The sequence below is a fragment of the Trichechus manatus genome, unplaced genomic scaffold (assembly GCF_000243295.1).
Source record: "Trichechus manatus latirostris isolate Lorelei unplaced genomic scaffold, TriManLat1.0 scaffold00122, whole genome shotgun sequence".
Lineage (NCBI taxonomy): Eukaryota > Metazoa > Chordata > Mammalia > Sirenia > Trichechidae > Trichechus > Trichechus manatus.
Window position 1 is genome coordinate 6,875,281 of NW_004444058.1, and position 17,322 is coordinate 6,892,602.

At 50.0% G+C, this 17,322-nt stretch overlaps 2 protein-coding genes across 3 annotated transcripts in view; one reads left to right on the forward strand and one right to left on the reverse strand.

The window, feature by feature from the left end:
• Positions 1-2,954: 2,954 nt before the first annotated feature.
• Positions 2,955-9,000, forward strand: CIB3 (calcium and integrin binding family member 3). 2 transcript variants are annotated; one of them, XM_004384430.1, is made up of 6 exons: positions 2,955-3,015; positions 3,213-3,247; positions 5,242-5,353; positions 6,618-6,765; positions 7,876-8,071; positions 8,979-9,000. In XM_004384430.1, the coding sequence occupies exons 1-6, from the start codon at positions 2,965-2,967 to the stop codon at positions 8,998-9,000; spliced, it is 564 nt and encodes a 187-aa protein (XP_004384487.1). In that variant the 5' UTR covers positions 2,955-2,964. The 2 variants fall into 2 exon arrangements, with proteins under 2 accessions (XP_004384487.1, XP_004384488.1); XM_004384431.2 differs by lacking the exons at positions 3,213-3,247; positions 5,242-5,353.
• A 4,247-nt stretch (positions 9,001-13,247) lies between these two features.
• The window catches only part of HSH2D (hematopoietic SH2 domain containing), a 9,242-nt gene continuing 5,167 nt past the window's right edge, over positions 13,248-17,322 (reverse strand). Inside the window, exons 5-6 of the mRNA XM_023738767.1 lie at positions 16,406-16,514; positions 13,248-14,613 (exon numbers count right to left, since the gene is read on the reverse strand). Of these exons, the coding sequence (XP_023594535.1) occupies positions 14,044-14,613; positions 16,406-16,514 (679 nt within the window). The 3' untranslated portion in view covers positions 13,248-14,043. The remainder of the gene's footprint in view (positions 14,614-16,405; positions 16,515-17,322) is intronic.

Here is a 17,322-nt window from a genome sequence, read left to right on the forward strand (position 1 = left end):
CAGTCACGTAAGATGTTAACATTAGGGGAAGCTGGATGAAGGGTATATGGGAACTCTCTGCAACTCTTCTGTAATTAATCCAAAATTTAAAGTTTATTAGGAAAAAAAGGTCTGAAAAAGAACTGAGTGCCACTGGGGCTGGGGTTTCTAGCCAGCTTTGCAATGACATCAAGCTAGATTACTTTGGATGCTCACTTCCAGAATGTAGAGAATCACATGTGATTCCACATGTGCTTCCACCCCCTACATCCTAGGGGATTTTTTCCAAGCCATTGGTTTCCATCCCATGAGTTTGGAAGCTGGTGCTTTTAATATGTGCAAATATGCAGGCAGGGACAGCAGGCCAACAGTACTTATGAGACACATTTTGATTTTAGACATATTACTCTCAAGACCCAATTATTTTCTGCTTTGAATTTTGTGTTGGTATCATGTGTTTTCATTAATGGAGGCATGCTGAATTAATGAGTGTTGTTGAATTTTTGGTAGGTAGTATGGGTTTTTTTTTTTCCCCCCACCCCCTCCAACAATTCTACTCTGTGAGTCCTGAGGGACATAAGTTGTCCCACTAATTTTACCCCAGATACTCCCTAAAGTCCGGAGAGACATATGGTGTCTCAAAGAGAAAATTTCAAAATTTTTCTTTCTCCTATCAAAAATGCACACAACTCATACAATCAATACCTTGTAGAAACAGTCATTTGAAGCACATGTCCATTTTTTCAGTTTCAAAGAGTCATGAAGGCCCCTGCCTTGTGGCAGCATGCACTGTCAGTGGGAAAGCAGCTTCCCAATGAACCCGAGAGGTGGAAAAAGTGGGTGGGCAACTGTGTATCCCAACAGTCATGAAAGGGTTAAAATGTGGGTGGGGGGAATGTGTGTCGTAGAATGGATGAGGAAGTGTTCAATATTGCACAGAGTGGCACTGTGGAAGAAGGGCCTGGTGATCTGCTTCCATAAGGACTACAGCCAAGAAAACCCTAGGGAGCACAGTTCTTCTCTGACACACATGGGGTTGCCATGAGTCGGAATCAACTCAATGGCAATGGGTTTTTTTTTTCTTTTTTTTTTTTTTTTTTTTGGTTTATTGGTTAGAAGCAAGTTGCTAGATCCCTGCCTACACTCAAGGAAAAGAGATGTTTTAGTTTCCTAGAGCTGCTGTAACACAAAGTGGATGGTGTTTTGTTTTGTTTTGTTTGTCTTAATTGTGTTTTAGGTGAAAGTTTACAGCGCAGATTAGTTTCTTATTCAAAAATTGTATACACAAATTGTTTTGTGACATTGGTTGCAATCCCCACAATATGTCAGCACTCTCCCCGTTTCCCTTTCCACCCTGGGTTCCCTGTGCCCATTCATTCAGTTTTCCTGTCCCTTCCTGTCTTCTCTTTTTTGCTTTTGGGCAGGTGTTGGTCTCGCATACTTGACTGAACTGAGAAGCACGTTCCTCACTTTTGTTATTGTTTGTTTTATAGGGCTATTTAATCTTTGGCTGAAAGGTGGACTTTAGGAGTGGCTTTAGTTCTGAGTTAGCAGAGTATCTAGGGGCCATGGTCTTGGGGAGGTCCTCCAGTCACTGTCAGACCAGTAAATCTGGTCTTTTTTTGCGAATTTGAATTTTGTTCTACATTTTTCTCCCGCTGTGCCTGGTTTGTGATCCCTGTCAGGGAGGTTGGTGGTGGTAGCTAGGCACCATCTAGTTCTTCTGGGCTCAGGCTGGTGAAGGCTGTGGTTCATCTGGTCCATTAGTCCTCTGGACTAATATTTTCCTTATGTCTTTGGTTTTCTTCATTCTCCTTTGCTCTGAACATGATAAGACCAAGAGATGTATCTTAGATGGCCGCTCGCATGCTTTTAAGAACCCAGATGCTACTCACCAAAGTAGGATGTAGAACATTTTCTTTATGAACTATTTATGCCAATTGACCTACATGTCCCCTGAGACACAAGTGGGTGATTTTAAAGAACAGAAATTTATTTTCTTACAGTTCAGGAGTCTGGAAGTCCAAATTCAAGGTACTGGTTCTAGGGGAAGGGTCTCTCTTTGTCGGCTCTGGGGAAAGGTTCTTGCTCTTTTCAGCTTCTGTTTCTTAGTTGCTTGGCGATCTCCATGTGGCATCCATGTTTCCCCCATTTATGCTTGCTTCTCTCTGTTGTCTAATCTGCTCTTTTTATATCTCAAAAGTCTTTACATTTAAGAGCCACCTTCCACTGATATGACCTCATTAACATAACAAAGAAACCTCTATTCCCAAATGGGATTGTATCTCCAGGTATAGGGGTTAGAATTCCATTACATATTTTTTGGGGCACATAATTCAGTACATAACAGGTAAATCCAAAAAAACCAAACCCATTGTCATTAAGTTGATTCTAACTCATAGCAACCCTACAGGACAGACTAGAACTGCTCCACAGGGTTTCCAAGGAGCAGCTGGTGGATTTGAACTGCTGACCTTCTGGTTAGCAGTCAAACGCTTAACCACTGCCCCACCACCAGAGCCCCCCATAACAGGTAGGTACTAACAAATTTCCATCTTACCAATAAGGCTCAGAGAGGTCAAGCAACTTGCCCAATGCCACACAGCTAGTGAGCAGAGAACTGGAATTTAATCCAGGATATAACCAGAGTCTCTCTGCCACCCTGCCTGCCCCTCAAAGGTGTCCCAAATCCTCAGCCTCACCTGGTGGTGATGGATGTGGTACCCCACTGAGGGCTGCTGTGTGAACTTCCACGGCCCTTCTCCTTGCCCCAGTGGCTGGGGACAAACTCAGGCGGTTGCCCAGAGAGCTCGCTGTAACTTGAGTCTCGTCCAGGCTGGGGGTGACAGGCGGGTGGGCGGGTGACAGGCAGGGCAGGAAGATTTGCTGAGACACTGGTGTGCAGTAGCCTGGCAGCCTGTCTGGCCCTGAGGAGACCCAGGAACTTTGGGGACTCATTCCATGGGCCCGGCAGTGGTGCTCTCCATGGGCAACAAACAGACGGTCTTCACTCGTGAGCAGCTGGAAGCCTACCAGGTAGGGGTGCTGGTCGGGCCCATGGTGGGCCTGGCAGCCTCGGTTCTCTGGTCTGAGAAATAGGGACAGCATCCTCGCGTCCTGGGTTCCTGGCGTGGCTCTGGGTGCAGCATCCGACACAGAGGGGCGAGAGTTGGGGGAAGAGGAAGGGAGTCCCAGAAACAGGGTCTGGGCCAAGCCGGCATCTCTCTCTACAGGACTGCACCTTCTTCACGAGGAAGGAGATCATGAGGTCAGTCTGGGGAGGAAGGAGGGAAGATGTAGAAACACATTTCTCTTCATTTCTGGAGGAGATTTGCAATTTGGCAGGCTCGTAATCAAGGTTAAAGTGCTAATGGTGGCAGGGGTGACGCAGGCACAGTCAGGGGATAGAGGCAGCTGGGGGTGCTGAGAAGCCACATCTAGTCATATTATCACATTACAACCTAGAAACAACTTACTACTCACTGCTGGAGGATATTTGTAATTTGACAGGCTCAATGCTTTGTCAAGGTTAAGGTGCTAATGGGGGGTGGTAGGCATGGTCAGTGAAGGAGGCAGAGAGGGGGAGGCTGAGAAGTCCTATCTCATCCTGTTAGCACAGCTTCCAGGCTGGTGCATTTGAGCTTCTCCCGAGGGTGCCGGGGAGCCACAGGGAGTGTGTGAGCAGAAGACATGGTCAGGTCAACGTGTAAGAAAGACCCCTCGGAGGCCAGTGTGGGGAGGCTGCGACTGGAGGCCAGGAGCCCCAGTGGGAAGCGAGTCAGGTCTGGGCCATGGGTTGGCATCAGGGTGCAGGAGCAGGGAGGTGGCCCAAGCCTGAGGCAGGGCTCTGGCATGAGCCCAGGTTGAACAGGCAAGTCACCACTTGGCCCAGGGGGCCATTGTCCAGAGGCCCTGACCATGAACTTGGAGCAGTGAAACCCAAGCTGGCCAGGGTTCAGCTGCAGCATGACCGGGGCCAAGGCCCCAATTGTGTGGGCATGGACATCCATTATTGATGGCAGTACCTTTTGCCAGCAAGCCCCATTGTCTGACTGAGAACAGCTTGAAGGTCATCCTGGCCATCATGATCAGATTACTGATGGGGAAACTGAGGCTTAGCCAGGGCTGACGCTGAGTTCCAGGGCAGAGGGGCAGAGGGCTGACATTTCGTCTGTTCCAAGCGTCTCGTTTTTCAGACAGACTAACCAAGGCCCAGAGGGAGAGAGAGTCCTACTCAAGGCCACACAGCAACCCCAACCCAGCCTGCCCTCTGAAGGGACACAGACAGGGGCCTGCATGGTCAGGACTGAAGTTCCGGACCTCCCCCATCCTGAGTTCCTAATCATTATATGACCCAGTGGCTCTGTGTCCTCTTAGAGACAGTTGCTAGAACCTTGGGGACCCCAGTCTCATCAGGGATGGTCTCTACAAGGCTGCTGCTCAGTATGCCCCAATGAAGGTAAGGCATCACCAGGTGCGGGCATTGAGTGGAGAGCTTACAATTGAGGCAGTGTGTACGGCACTTGGTGTTTTCCAAAATGCCTTTCTTATGCCCTTTTGAGAAATGTCATACGAGCCCTTTTCCTCTGCTCTGCTCGGCTGTTGGGGGAACCCAGCCTCCCGTTACAGAAGAAGGAGAGGAAGGTATGTAGATGGGGGTCTTTAGAGGCAGGGTCTTGCAGACACTGTGATCATGTCCAGAGATTCACAGATGAACTCAGATTCTCTGAATGCTTGGTGTGAGATCATCAAGCCTTAAACACCTTCCCTTCTGCCCATCCCATTTGCCTGGTAAGGCTCCTCTCACTTCAAAGCCCAGCACCAATGCCCTGACCTCCAGGAAGCCCTTCCTCCTCCCTGGATTGTTTCCCTCACTCCAGGCTCCCCTAGCCCTGGGACCCGGGCCATCAAATAACCTAGGGACTTTTGTGCCCCCTAAGAGACAGTTGCTAGAAGCTTGGGGACCCCAGACTCATCGAGGATGAATTCTACAAGGCTGCTGCTCAGCATGCCCAATGACGGTATGGCGTCACCAGGTGAAGGCAATGAGTGGAGAGCTGGCCTCACAATCTAGGTAGTGTGAGGCAAGTGGAGTTGTCTGTGTCTGGCTCCGTCTGCTCAAGGGCTGGGTCCAGGTGTGATGGCTCTTGGGGACACAGTATTCTTTAGTGTGGGGTGTGCAGCTTCAAGTATGACACGAGGGTCGAGTTCCATCCTCCTTCCCACCTTCCAGCCCTTGCTGGTGTTTCCCTCCAACACTAGGCTCTTCTATCGCTACCAGGACCTGGCTCCCCAGCTCGTCCCTCTGGACTATACCAGCTACCCCGATGTGAAGGTGCCCTATGAGCTCATTGGCAGCATGCCCGAGCTGAAGGTATGCCCAGGCCAGGGGGCAGGCAGGGAAAAAAAATAGTAGGGATGTGCCATAACACATTCCTATGAGATGGGTGCTACAATTACCCCCCATTTTACAGAGGTGGACACTGAGGCTCAGAGAGGTTAAGACATTTGTTCAAAGTCACACAGTGTAGAGTGGCAGAGATAGGATTCAAACCCAGGATTGTTGGGAGGATGGAATGAGATAACACAGGCAAAGGGCGTGTTGCGTGGCAAGTGGTCAGGGAACATTGGTTCTTCTTTTCATAGTTGTTGTTAGTTGCCATCGAGTCAGCCCCCAACTCATAGGGACACCATGCACAACAGAACAAAATGTTGCCTGATCCTGTGCCATCTTCACGATTGTTGGCGTGCTCGAGTTCATTGTTGCGGCCACTGTGTATTTTGAGTGCCTTCCAACCTAGGAGGTTCATCTTGCAGTACTATATGTCGGACAACAGTCTGCTGTGATTCACAGAGTTTTCATTGGCTAAGTTTGAGAAGCAGATCTCCATGTCTTTCTTCCTAGTCTGTCTTAGTTTGGAAGCTCTACTGAAACCTGTCCATCATAGGTGACCCTTCTGGTATTAGAAATACCAGTAGCATGACTTCCAGCATCATAGCAACATGCAAACCACCACAGTACAATAAACTGACTGACAGATGGTGGTCTTTTCATAGTAGGAGCTGTTAAAGGCAGATCTTTCTCAGGTGGATGTTTCACCCATGATTTGTGCCTCTGAAGGGGGCTTGTAGGGTGAGTGACTGACTGAGTAGGGATTATCTGATTACAAGTGACAGAAACCTCATTCAAGAGAGACAGAACAGATCGGCTTAAGTGAACAAAAATAATCCAGGGCAGGGCTAGCTTCAGGTACAGCTGGAACCAGGGCCTTGATGTTGTGCTTAGAAATTTCCCTCCACTTCTTGTCTGCTTTCTTGCCAGGAGGCTTTAGTTTTAGTCAGCCTCTCCTCTTGGGATAGCAAGGGGAGCCCCCCGTGACCCATGCTTTCCTCTGCTAGCTCTGCAAAAATCAGAAAGCAGCCCTCCATCTGGGTCTTTTTACTACCCCTGGAACCAGAAGTGGGTCAACACTGCCCAGGCCACATGAGTGGAGGTTGGAGTTGCCTGCAGTCCTCTCTAGGGACCATGGGAGAGAGTGAGAGTTGGTGGAAGACACGTGGAGGTTCCTGGGAAGGTGGGTGCTGACAGTGAGACCACGTGGAGCCCTCGAAGACCCTGGTTTCACTCCTATCCCCAGGACAACCCCTTCCGCCAGAGGATTGCCCAGGTCTTCTCCGAGGATGGGGATGGACACATGACTTTGGACAACTTCCTGGACATGTTCTCTGTGATGAGTGAGATGGCTCCCCGCGACCTCAAAGCCTACTACGCTTTTAAGATTTATGGTGCATGCAAGACCTCCAGGGCAGGGAGCATGGGGAGGGGTGGGATGAGGCTGGGTCTGCAAAAGGGGCTGCTCTGCCATCACGTGTCCCCCCTGCCCGCCACCCCCACCCTGGTACCTCCAGACCTCACCCCTCGCTCCCTCCATTCCAGCCACACTGGCCTCCAAAGTGTGCCTGCCTCCTGGCCTTTGCTTCTGCTGGGCCCTCTTCCTGGAACACCTTTGCCCTGGCCCCTTCTTGTCCTTGAAGGCTCTATGCTCCCTCCTCAGAGGGTCTTCTCCAGTGCCCCCTGTCAAAAGTAGCCCCTGTGCCAGTCATGCTCCATTCCTTGATCCTATTTCTCTCTTGGCACAGAGCAAGGCTGGTTAATGGCTTGTTCATTGATCTGTTCACTTCTTATCGACTTTCTGTCTGATGAGACCCAAAGGCAGTGACGTGTCTGTCTTGTCCGCCATCTGTCCCTTGTGCCTGGCACATAGCAGGAACTCAATAAGTATTTGTTGACCAGATGAACAAATGAAAAACAGTTATTGCAGTGCCTGGCACATAGTAGGTACTCAGTAAATACTTACTGAATGAATTAATGCTTAGTGAGTGAATGAATGAATAAATTAATGAATGAATGAAAGAAGAAAAGAACAGTCATCACAGTGCCTGGCACATAATAGGTGCTCAATAAATAGGTGGGGATGAATGAATACTTGTGGAGTGAATGAATGAGTGAGTGAGTGAATGAAAGAAAAAGTCATCATAATGCCTGGCACATAGTAGGTGCTCATATTGATATTGATATTCATATTGAATGAATAAATGCTTGTTGAGTGAATGAATGAATGAAAAACAGTTGCTGCAGTGCCTGGCACTATTAGGTAGGTGCTCGATAGATACTTGCTGGATGAATGAATGAATGAAAACAGTCATTGCAGTGCCTGGCACATAGTAGACGCTCAACAAATACTTGTTAAACAGTCCCTGGCTAATTCCAAAGCAAGACCCAGGGTCCTGGGTGACCTCCCTGTGCCTCGATTTCCCCCTCTGCAAAATGGGATAAGATGTGCCCGCACCAGCTCAGCCTGCCCACCGCCCACCGCCCACCGCCCTGTCCTGCAGACTTCAACAATGACGACTCCATCTGCGCTTGGGACCTGGAGCAGACGGTAACCAGGCTGACACGGGGCGAGCTCAGCGCAGAGGAGGTGAGCCTGGTGTGCGAGAAGGTGCTGGATGAGGCTGACGGGGACCACGATGGGAGGCTGTCCCTGGAAGACTTCCAGAACATGATCCTGCGGGCACCTGACTTTCTCAGGTGCTGCCCCAGCCCAGGTCCCCTTCCATATGTGCAGAGACAGTTCATGAGCTCTGTTTGTGAAAGTTCCTCCATTCGCTCAGAGCTGAGCACTTGCAACAGAGACCATATGGCCCGCAGAGCCAAAAGCATTTACTACCTGGCTCTTTACAGAAAAATTTGCTGACCTCTGAGTTAACACATGGAAATAATTTAAAGCAGTGCCTGACACACCGTAGGTGCTCAATAAGTGTGTACTCTCATTACTGTTGTTGCTATTATTATTGGTATGCCCTGTGCATGTGCCGGGGGAAAAAAAAAAAACACTAGTTGCCATTGAGTCAACCTTGACTCATGGTGACCCCATCTGTCAGAGTAGAAGTGTGCTCCATAGATTTTCAATGGCTGATGTTTCAGAAGTAGATTGCCAGGCCTTTCTTCCAAGGTACTTCTGGGTGGACTCAAACCTCCAACCTTTTGGTTAGCAGCCAAGCGTGTTCACCATTTGCATGACCCAGGGACTCCACAACTCATGATAGCAGGAGAAAGTCCCTACCACTGACGGGTGCCTTCCGTGTCTGCCCTATGCCTTTTCCCCTCAGCCCTCATCACAGCCCTGTGAAGGAGGAACAGCTGCTATCCCCCTTCTACAGAGGAGTAAACTGAGGCCCAGAGAGGGAGAGCCACTTGCTCAGAGTCCCACAGCAATTCTGGGGCGGAGCTGTGATGCCAACGCTGACCCAAAAATTGTGCTCTGCACCCCTGTGGGGTTGGGAGGGTCTCAGGCTGGGGCTCCTTGAGGGATTCATCTCCCATCGCCCCATGCAGCTTCCTGCTGCCTTGGGGACCCTTGGCAGGAGTGTTGGGGAGGAGGGCGAGTGGGGGTTGCTCTGCCTGAGACTCTGACTGCTGTTCTCTTTGCATGCAGCACCTTCCACATTCGAATCTGAGAGGGGCTGGAGGAGAGGCCGGGCCAACAAGGGTGGGGTGCCCCCACCCCACAGTGGACTCTGGTTTCTGGGCTTCAGGAATAAACGTGTCACTGAGTCACACCTGCTGCGAGGACTCAACCTGGTGGGCGGGAAGGAGGAGCTTGGATTCTCAGCCCTGCCCTCACTGTGTGACCCTGTGTGTGGACATACATTCTCTGGTCCATGATCACCACATACGTAAAAGGAAAGGGCTGGGCGTATTACTTCTAGGTATCGCTCCACTGTGAGGGTTGGAAGAGCCTGGCTGCGAGTCTCTGTGGAGACAGATGAAGCACTAAGATTCAGGGTCACACTGTCCTCCCCCCCGGACCCCTCAAGGCTGGAACCCCACCCCCAAAAGTCTGAGCCCCCTCTTTCTTTTCTCTCAATCCTTGAGCCCCTCCAAACGAGACCAAAACCTTTACTCTATACTGATTCACTTGAGCTGCCAGGGGAGGTCTCTGCAGAAGTGGTGGGAATGTCATTCCCTGAGATGGGCACCGCACTTCACAGTTTATGAAGAATCTATATCTATGACATCCTGCAGGGTTGGAGGGAGGGGCAGGCACGCCCAAGGCCACACTACAAGTCATTTGCAGCAGCAGGACTTGAATCTAGGCCCACCTCGCTCCAGATCCCAGACCACTAAACCCAAACCAAACCTGTTGCCCTCAAGTGGACTCCAACTCACGGCGACCCCACGTGTTACAGAGTAAAACTGAGCTCCATAGGATTTTCTTGGCTGTAATATTTATGGAAGTAGATCATCAGGCCTTTCTTCTGCAGCACTGCTGGATGGGTTTGAACTGACAACCTGTTGGTTAGTTGTTGAATGCAAACACTTGCACCACCCAAGAGCCCTACACCTTGTGAATTTGGGAAGCCCAACACCTACTCCACCCATGATCACTGTCTTATGCATCTAGTGCTGCTCCAACAGAAATACCACAAGTGGGTGGTTTTAACAAGAAGTTTATTCTCTCACAGTCCAGTAGGCTACAAGTTCAAACTCAGGGCATCAGCTTGAGGAGAAGGCTTTCATTCTGTGTTGGCTCTGGAGAAAGGTCCTTGTGATGCGTCAGTCTTTCCTTGGTCTGGGAGCATCTCAGCACAGGAACCTCAGGTCCAAAGGACTGCTTTCTTGGTGGTATGAGGTTCCTCACTCTCCACTTGCTTCCCTTTCCTTTCATCTCTTACAAGAGATAAAAGGTGGTGCAGGCCACACCCCAGGGAAACTCCCTTTACATTGGATCAGGGATGTGACCTGGGTTAGGGTGGTGTTACAATCCCACCCTAATCCTCTTTAATGTAAAATTACAATCACAAAATAGAGGACAACCACACAACACTGGGAAACATGGCCTAGCCAAACTGATACACATATTTTTTGGGGGACACAATTCAATTCATGACATTCCACCCTTTGGCCCTCAAAAAGTCACATCCTTGCAACATGCAAAACATATTCATCTCATCATATCATAGCAAAAATCTTAACTCCAAGTCAAAAATCTGAAAATTCCTCATCTGTGAAATCTAGAATACAAGTTATCTGCTTCCAAAGCACAATGGCAGAACAGGTGCAAGCTAGACATTTCCACTACAAATGGGAGAAACTGGAGGGAAAGAAGGGATAACAGGCACCAAGTAAGTCAGCAGAACACATTACATTAGCCCTCAAGGTTTTGAAAATAAGCCTCTGTCCTCTGAGACAATTTACACAATGGCCCTGCCCTCCAGACTGCAGGTATTGACCACACTCTCCAGATTCTGAGTGGAGGACCCTCAGCCCTGGGCTTCAGCTCTACCTTCCAGGCCCACTGGGATGGCAACTCTGCTCCCTTGGCTTCAGGCACATCATTCTCCTAGTCCATCCAAGTGACAACTCCACCCTTAGAAACACCAGAGGCCATGGCTCCACCCTTTGAAACCCCTGAGGTCATGGCCATACCTTTTGAGACTGAGGCAGCTCAGCTTCTTGTGTTCCTTCTCTCTTCAGCTTCTGCTTCCTGTGGCCTCTTGGCCCTCGGGCCTCAAGCCCTGCTGCGGCAAGTGTTCCGAAGCTGGGTAGCTCCACCAATAAGTGCCTGGAAGCACCCCACTCCACCAGGAAGCCTCCTGCACACATGCAGTCAGCTCCCTTGCTCTGTGGGTCAGCAAGCCTAGCTCTACCGATTAGTGCCTGGAGGCATCCCACTCTGCCAGGAAGCCTCTGGTGCAAAGGCACTCGGCTCTCTCGCTCTGTGGGTCCGCGCCAGTGCCATCTTGCACTGGTCTCCTGGTTCTGCTGCTGTTGATTCTCTGCTGCTGCTGCTTCTCTGCCACTGCAGGTTCTCTGCTGTTCCTGGTCCTCTGCCACTGCCACTTCTCTATCCATTCACGGTTTCAAAACTGCTTCCACATTTTAAGTATCTGTTCAAGCAGCACCCCACTCCTGGTACCAAATTCTGTCATAGTCATCTAGTGCTGCTCTAACAGAAATACCACAAGTGGATGGCTTTCACAAAGAGAAATTTATTTTCTCACAGTCTAGTAGGCTAGAGGTCCAAATTCAGGGCGTCAGCTCCAGGGGAAGGCTTTCTCTCTCTGTCAGCTCTGGAGGAAGGTCCTCGTCATCATCAGTCTTACCCCGGACTAGGAGCTTCTCTGCACAGGATCCTCGGGTCCAAAGGACGCGCTCTGCTCCTGGTGCTTCTTTCTTGGTGGTATGAGGTCCCCAACTCTCTGCTTGCTTCCCTTTCCTTTTATCTCTTGAGAGATAACAGGTGGTGCAGGCCACACCCCAGGGAAACTCCCTTTACATTGGATCAGGGATGTGACCTGGGTTAAGGTGGTGTTACAATCCCACCCTAATCCTCTTTAATGTAAAATTACAATCATAGAATGGAGGACAACCACACAACACTGGGAATCATGGCCTAGCCAAACTGATACACACATTTATGGGGGGGTGTCTTAGGCTGGGTTCTCTAGAGAAGCAAAACCAGTAAAGTGTACAAATATATATATAGAGAGACAGAGATTATATCAAGGAAACAGCTCACGTGATTGTAGAGGCTAGAACATCCCAAGTCCGTGGATCAGGGTAGAGGCCTCTCCCAAGTCACACAGCTGCAGAAGCTGGCAAGCCCAAGATCGGAAGGTCGGAGAGCAGGGCTCCCACTCACAGGCTGTGCAGATTGACAAATCCGAGGTTCGGCAGATAAGCTGACAGCTCAATTCCCAAGAACGGGAGATGAGACGACAGGAAGCAGCCGCAGGATCCAGAGAGAGCAAAAAGCAAGAACGTTTGCTTATATACAAATTCGGGCCACACCCCCAAGGAGATTCCCTTTCATCTGATTGGCTACTCACAGTATATTCAATCATGGGAGTGATTACATTAAAACATGGAGAATCATGGCCCAGCCAAGTTGACACACGATCTTAACCATCACAGGGGGACACGATTCAATCCACGACAATCACCCTGGGAGTCCTGTGTATGGTTCCAGCCGGTCAGAGAAATGGTCTTTTCTGCAGCTGAGACCAGCCCCCAGGGACCTTCCCAGACACTCCTACTACGTGCCATTTCTAGAATGCTCTCTCTCACCCTACCCTCATATATTAAGCACTAACTATCTTATTTTACTAAATACCTACTGTCTTAGTTTCCCAATTCCCTGGGTGGCAGAAACGGCTTGTGTGCCACTTCTAACTCAAAGGTTGGCGGTTCAAACCCATCCAGTGGGCACCATGGAAGAATGGGCTGGCAATCTGCTTCCATAAAAATTACAGCCAAGAAAACTCTATAGTGCTCAGTTCTACTCTGTAACACACAGAGTCACCATGAGTTGGAGTCCACTCAATGGCAATGGGTTTGGTTTTGGTTTGTTTTAAGCTGGTACGGCTGCCATATCGAAATATGAGTGAGTGGCTTTAAGCAACAGGAATTGTTGTCTCACAGCTCTAGAGGCTAAACGTCCAAATCAATTCCTTCCGTGGGCCTCTCTCCTAGTGTCTGGTGGCCACTGCAATCCTTGGCTTACCTTTGCTCCTTATAGATGCATCTGCCTTCTTTGTCACACGTCCCCCTCTGTGTGTGTATGTCTCTCTGTTTTCCCTTTTCACAGGACACCACTCAGAAGGGATTAGGTATAGGACCCACCTAACTATGGTATGACTTCATTAACATAACAAAAGGAAAACCTTATTTTCAGACAGGGTCACATTCATAGGTACAGGGGTTAGGACTTCAACACGTCTTTTTGGGGGACACAATTCAATCTGTAACACCTCCTGTGTACCAAAGCCCCAGGTTTTCCACATATCCTGTCAGTTCATCCTGCAAAGGAAGGACTACTCTTATCACCAATTTCTCCAAGACGAGGAAACGGAGGCACAGAGAGGTCCAGCACCTCCCCAAAGGTCACACAGCACCATGATATGGATTCCTTCCAGAGCCTGTCCCCACGCAATACTGCTGCCTCCTCCCTTGTTAAATGAAAGGGGCTCTTATGCGTCTCCTAATACCGACATTAATGATGCGCAAAGCAGTCGACACACTTCACCTCTTTTGCCTGCACAGGATCTGAGAAGAAGGGCCCATTTACAGGTTCAGACATACTCGGCGTTGAGCCCCGGTGCAGCCCCAGCTGGCAAGGGTTCTTGCTGTGTGGTTTTGGACCAGAAAACAGACAAGGTGTGGAAGAAGCTCGGACTGAGCACACCTCTTCTCCTCCCCGAGCCTCAGTCTCCCTTCAAAAATGCAGAGAATGGGCTTACCTGGTGGGCCTGCTCCTCTGCATAAAAGCATTAACAAACTCAGAGGCCAGGCAAACAGTAGGCGCCCCACACCACTGCTGCTACTCTGATGATGATTAAAATAACCAGGTCATTTGCAGGTGCCAGACCAGATCCAAGAAATGTCTTTATTTTATTCCCAGGTTTCCTGCGGGCTGGCATGGTACAGTGGCAGTGAGCAAGGGGGTCCAAGGGTGGGCACCCCTGGCACAAGGGTCCCGGAGCCAGGCAGACCCTTCTCTAGCAGTATCCAGGGGCAAACGGTGGTGGTGGGCGGTATTCCTCAGGGAGCCAGTCTTGGGGCTCCACCAAGCCCCTCGTCTCCTGCTTGGGTACCTGCTCTGATGGGGACCTCACTACTACTCGGTGCAGACCCCTGTCCTCTGCGGAAACTCCGTTCCAGCTGACTGACGTAAAGGCCTCTCTGGAAAAGGCATTTCTGTCTCTGGGGGGTCTGTGGGGTGCCTGGGCTCTCTCAAAGGCGTCAGGATAGGCGTTGTCCTCCCAGTTCGCACCACCCGCATCCTCATGGCTACTTGCCCTGGCACCCGAGCCGTGGGTTGCCGCGGACCACCTAGTATCCCAGAGCAATGGCAAGCTCACAGCCGCCAGGTGGGATTTCAGCTGCTGCTGGACCCTCTTGCCCGTTTGGGGGAGTGTCTTGAGGCTCTTCCAGAGTTTCCGGCAGGTGACCTGGAAAGGGGTTTTCGTGGGGCAGGAGGAGGCGGTGTTCTCCGGGGATGCTCCATCCATCTCTGCTGAAGGCTTCCTTTCCTTAGGCCAGCGGAGCAGGACCGGCTTTAGGGAGGCCTAGAAGGAGGGGCCAGTGAGACTGAGGTCAGCCTGCCCGCTGAGCCTCTGCGTCTGGCCTGGAGACTGGAACCTGGGTCCCCCTGACTCACTGAGCCTGGGAAGCATCCTATACAAACCCGCAAAACTGATCCCATGCCCATCTTTCCCGTCTTAGTAAACAGCTCCATTTTCTAGACCAAACCAATAAACCAAACCCTTTGCTGTCAAGTCAACTCCAACTCATAGTGACCCCATGTGTTACAGAGTAGAACTGCTCCATAGGGTTTTCTTGGCTGTAGTTTTTGCAGAAGCAGATTGCCAGGCCTTTCTTCCACAGCACTGCTGGGTGAGTTTGAACCGCCAACCAGGGGCTGGAAATTTTTTTCTGTAAAGGGCCAGGTAGTAAATATTTTCAGCTTTCTGGGTCAGATGGTCCCTGCCACAACAAGTCAGCTCTGCCTTATAGCGCGAAAGCAGCCACAGATGACGTGTAAATGGATGAGCACGGATGTGTTCCAGTAAAACTTTATTTGAAAAAAAAAAAGAAAACCAAGTCATGGTGACCCCATGTGTCTCAAAATAGAACTGTGCTCCATAGGGTTTTCAATGGCTGTAATCTTATAGAAGTAGATCACCGGGTCTTTCTTCTGGGGCACCTCTGGGTGGACTTGAATTTCCAACCTTTTGGTTAGCAGCTGAGGGAGTTAGCTGTTTGCACCACCCAGAGCTACCAAAAACTTTATTTATGGACATGGAAATGTGAATTTCATCCATTTTCACATATCACAAAATATTATTCTTCTTTTGATATTTCAGTCATTCAGAGATATAAAACCCAAACTCAGCTCAGGGGTCGTGCAAAAACAGATGGTAGGCTGGATGTGGTCTGTGGGCCATAGTTCGCTGACCTCTGATCTACCCAGTTGCTATAAGGTTGCTATGAGTAGGAACTGACTGGCTGGCAATGATTTTTTTTTTTTTTTAACTAACCTAAAGGTTGGCGGTTTGACCCCCGCAGTGGTATTAAGATTACAGCCTAGAAAACTCTATGGAGCAGTTCTACTCTGTAACACATGGGGTTGCCACGAGTTGGAATTAACTCCATGACAACCAACAACAACTGCTTCCAGGGGACACAAACCACAACATGTCTCTTCTTCTCACTCTCCACCTCCAAACCGTCAGCAAGTGACCTTCTAAAACATATCCTGAATATCCACTTTTCTCTCCAGCCCCAGGACACCCACCCTGGCTCAGGCCACCACCATCTCCCACCTGTATGCTGCCCCCGCCCCCTCCCTGCCACCTTGTCCCCTGCCACTAGCAGCCCCTCTGCTGCCGTCAGCCACAGAGAACATTTGACACCATGAAACCAGTCACAATCAAACTCTCCCGTGGCTGCCCAGCACACTCAGACTAGAACCCCAGCTCCTCACCGGGCCCAGAAGCCCTACATAATTTGCCACTACTGACCTCGGCCCCTCACCTCCCAACAAGCTCACTCCACTCCGTCCACACACTGGCTTTTGTTTTTCTTTGGCTCCTCTCTCAGGACCTTTGCACATGCTGTTCCCTCTGCCTGGAATACTCTCCCTGCCTCTCTGCATGTGGCTGGCTCCTCCTCACCCTGCACATCCCGGCTCGATGCCACCTCCTCCAGGAAGCCTTCCCTGATGCACACACCTGCACGCCCACTAGTTCCCACCAGCGTCAGAAGTTCCCGCCATGCTCAGCCCCGAGAAGCTGTGGAACATTCATTGGTTCATCCATTCATTCATTCATCTATTCAGCAGATTCACTAAATGAGCACCTTCGATGTGTCAGGTCCTCTTGGAGGGGCGGGGGACGCAGTGGTGAACAAGCCAGATGGATTCCCAGTCTTCCCGGAGCCCACAGTCTGAGACGGGAGGCAGACAAGAAACATGGAAACCCGCAAATAAATGATACCTTTCCAGATTGCAGAAAGAGCTCTGCAGCAAATAAATACGGTGACATAATGGGAACACAGAGGGCTACTTTATTTATTTTTAACTTTTTAAACTTGTACTTTAGATTAAGGTTTACAGAGCAAACTAGTTTCTCATTAAACAATTAATATACATATTGTTTGGTGACATTGGTAGCCAACCCCGCGACATGTCAACACTCTCCCCTTCTTGACCTTGGGTTCCCCATTACCAGCTTTCCTGTCCTCCTGCCTTATAGTCCTTGCCCCTGGGCTGGTGTGCCCATTTAGTCTCATTTTGTTTTATGGGTCTGTCTAATCTTTGGCTGAAGGGTGAACCTCAAGAGTGACTTCATTACTGAGCTATAAGGGTGTCCAGGGGCTATAATGGAGGGCTACTTTAGACCCTGCAATTGGGGAAGGAGACACTTGAAGTGAAAACTGATGGAAGAAGCTTAGCATGGTAAATCTGGGAGCAGAGCACACACAGCAGTGCAAAGGCCCTGAGGCAGGTCCAGCACCTGCAAAGGCCCTGAGGTGGGCTTGATGTGTTCAATTAACAGAAGGATGATAGAGGTGCTGGAACTGGGTGGGTGATGGGGGGAGGTAGGAGCTGAGGATGCGGTTTGGATTTTAATCTTGGTGCAGTGGGAAATCAATGGAAGCTGGTACGCCCTGAGCTACAAGATCCCTCCCTCATTCTAGAAGAGCCTCCTCTGGCAGCTGTTGGCCTCTCTACTCCCTGCCCCTCCCCTAGGCCAGAGGAGCCATTCTCCACTCCC

What these genes read in the sequence shown, in the direction of transcription:
- CIB3 (XM_004384430.1), top strand. Translation starts at nt 2,965, where the DNA reads ATGGGCAACAAACAGACGGTCTTCACTCGTGAGCAGCTGGAAGCCTAC. An exon ending in GCAGCATGCCCGAGCTGAAG is followed by an intron (nt 5,354 to 6,617) that starts GTATGCCCAGGC and finishes TCCTATCCCCAG; the next exon opens with GACAACCCCTTCCGCCAGAG. An exon ending in CTACGCTTTTAAGATTTATG is followed by an intron (nt 6,766 to 7,875) that starts GTGCATGCAAGA and finishes CCTGTCCTGCAG; the next exon opens with ACTTCAACAATGACGACTCC.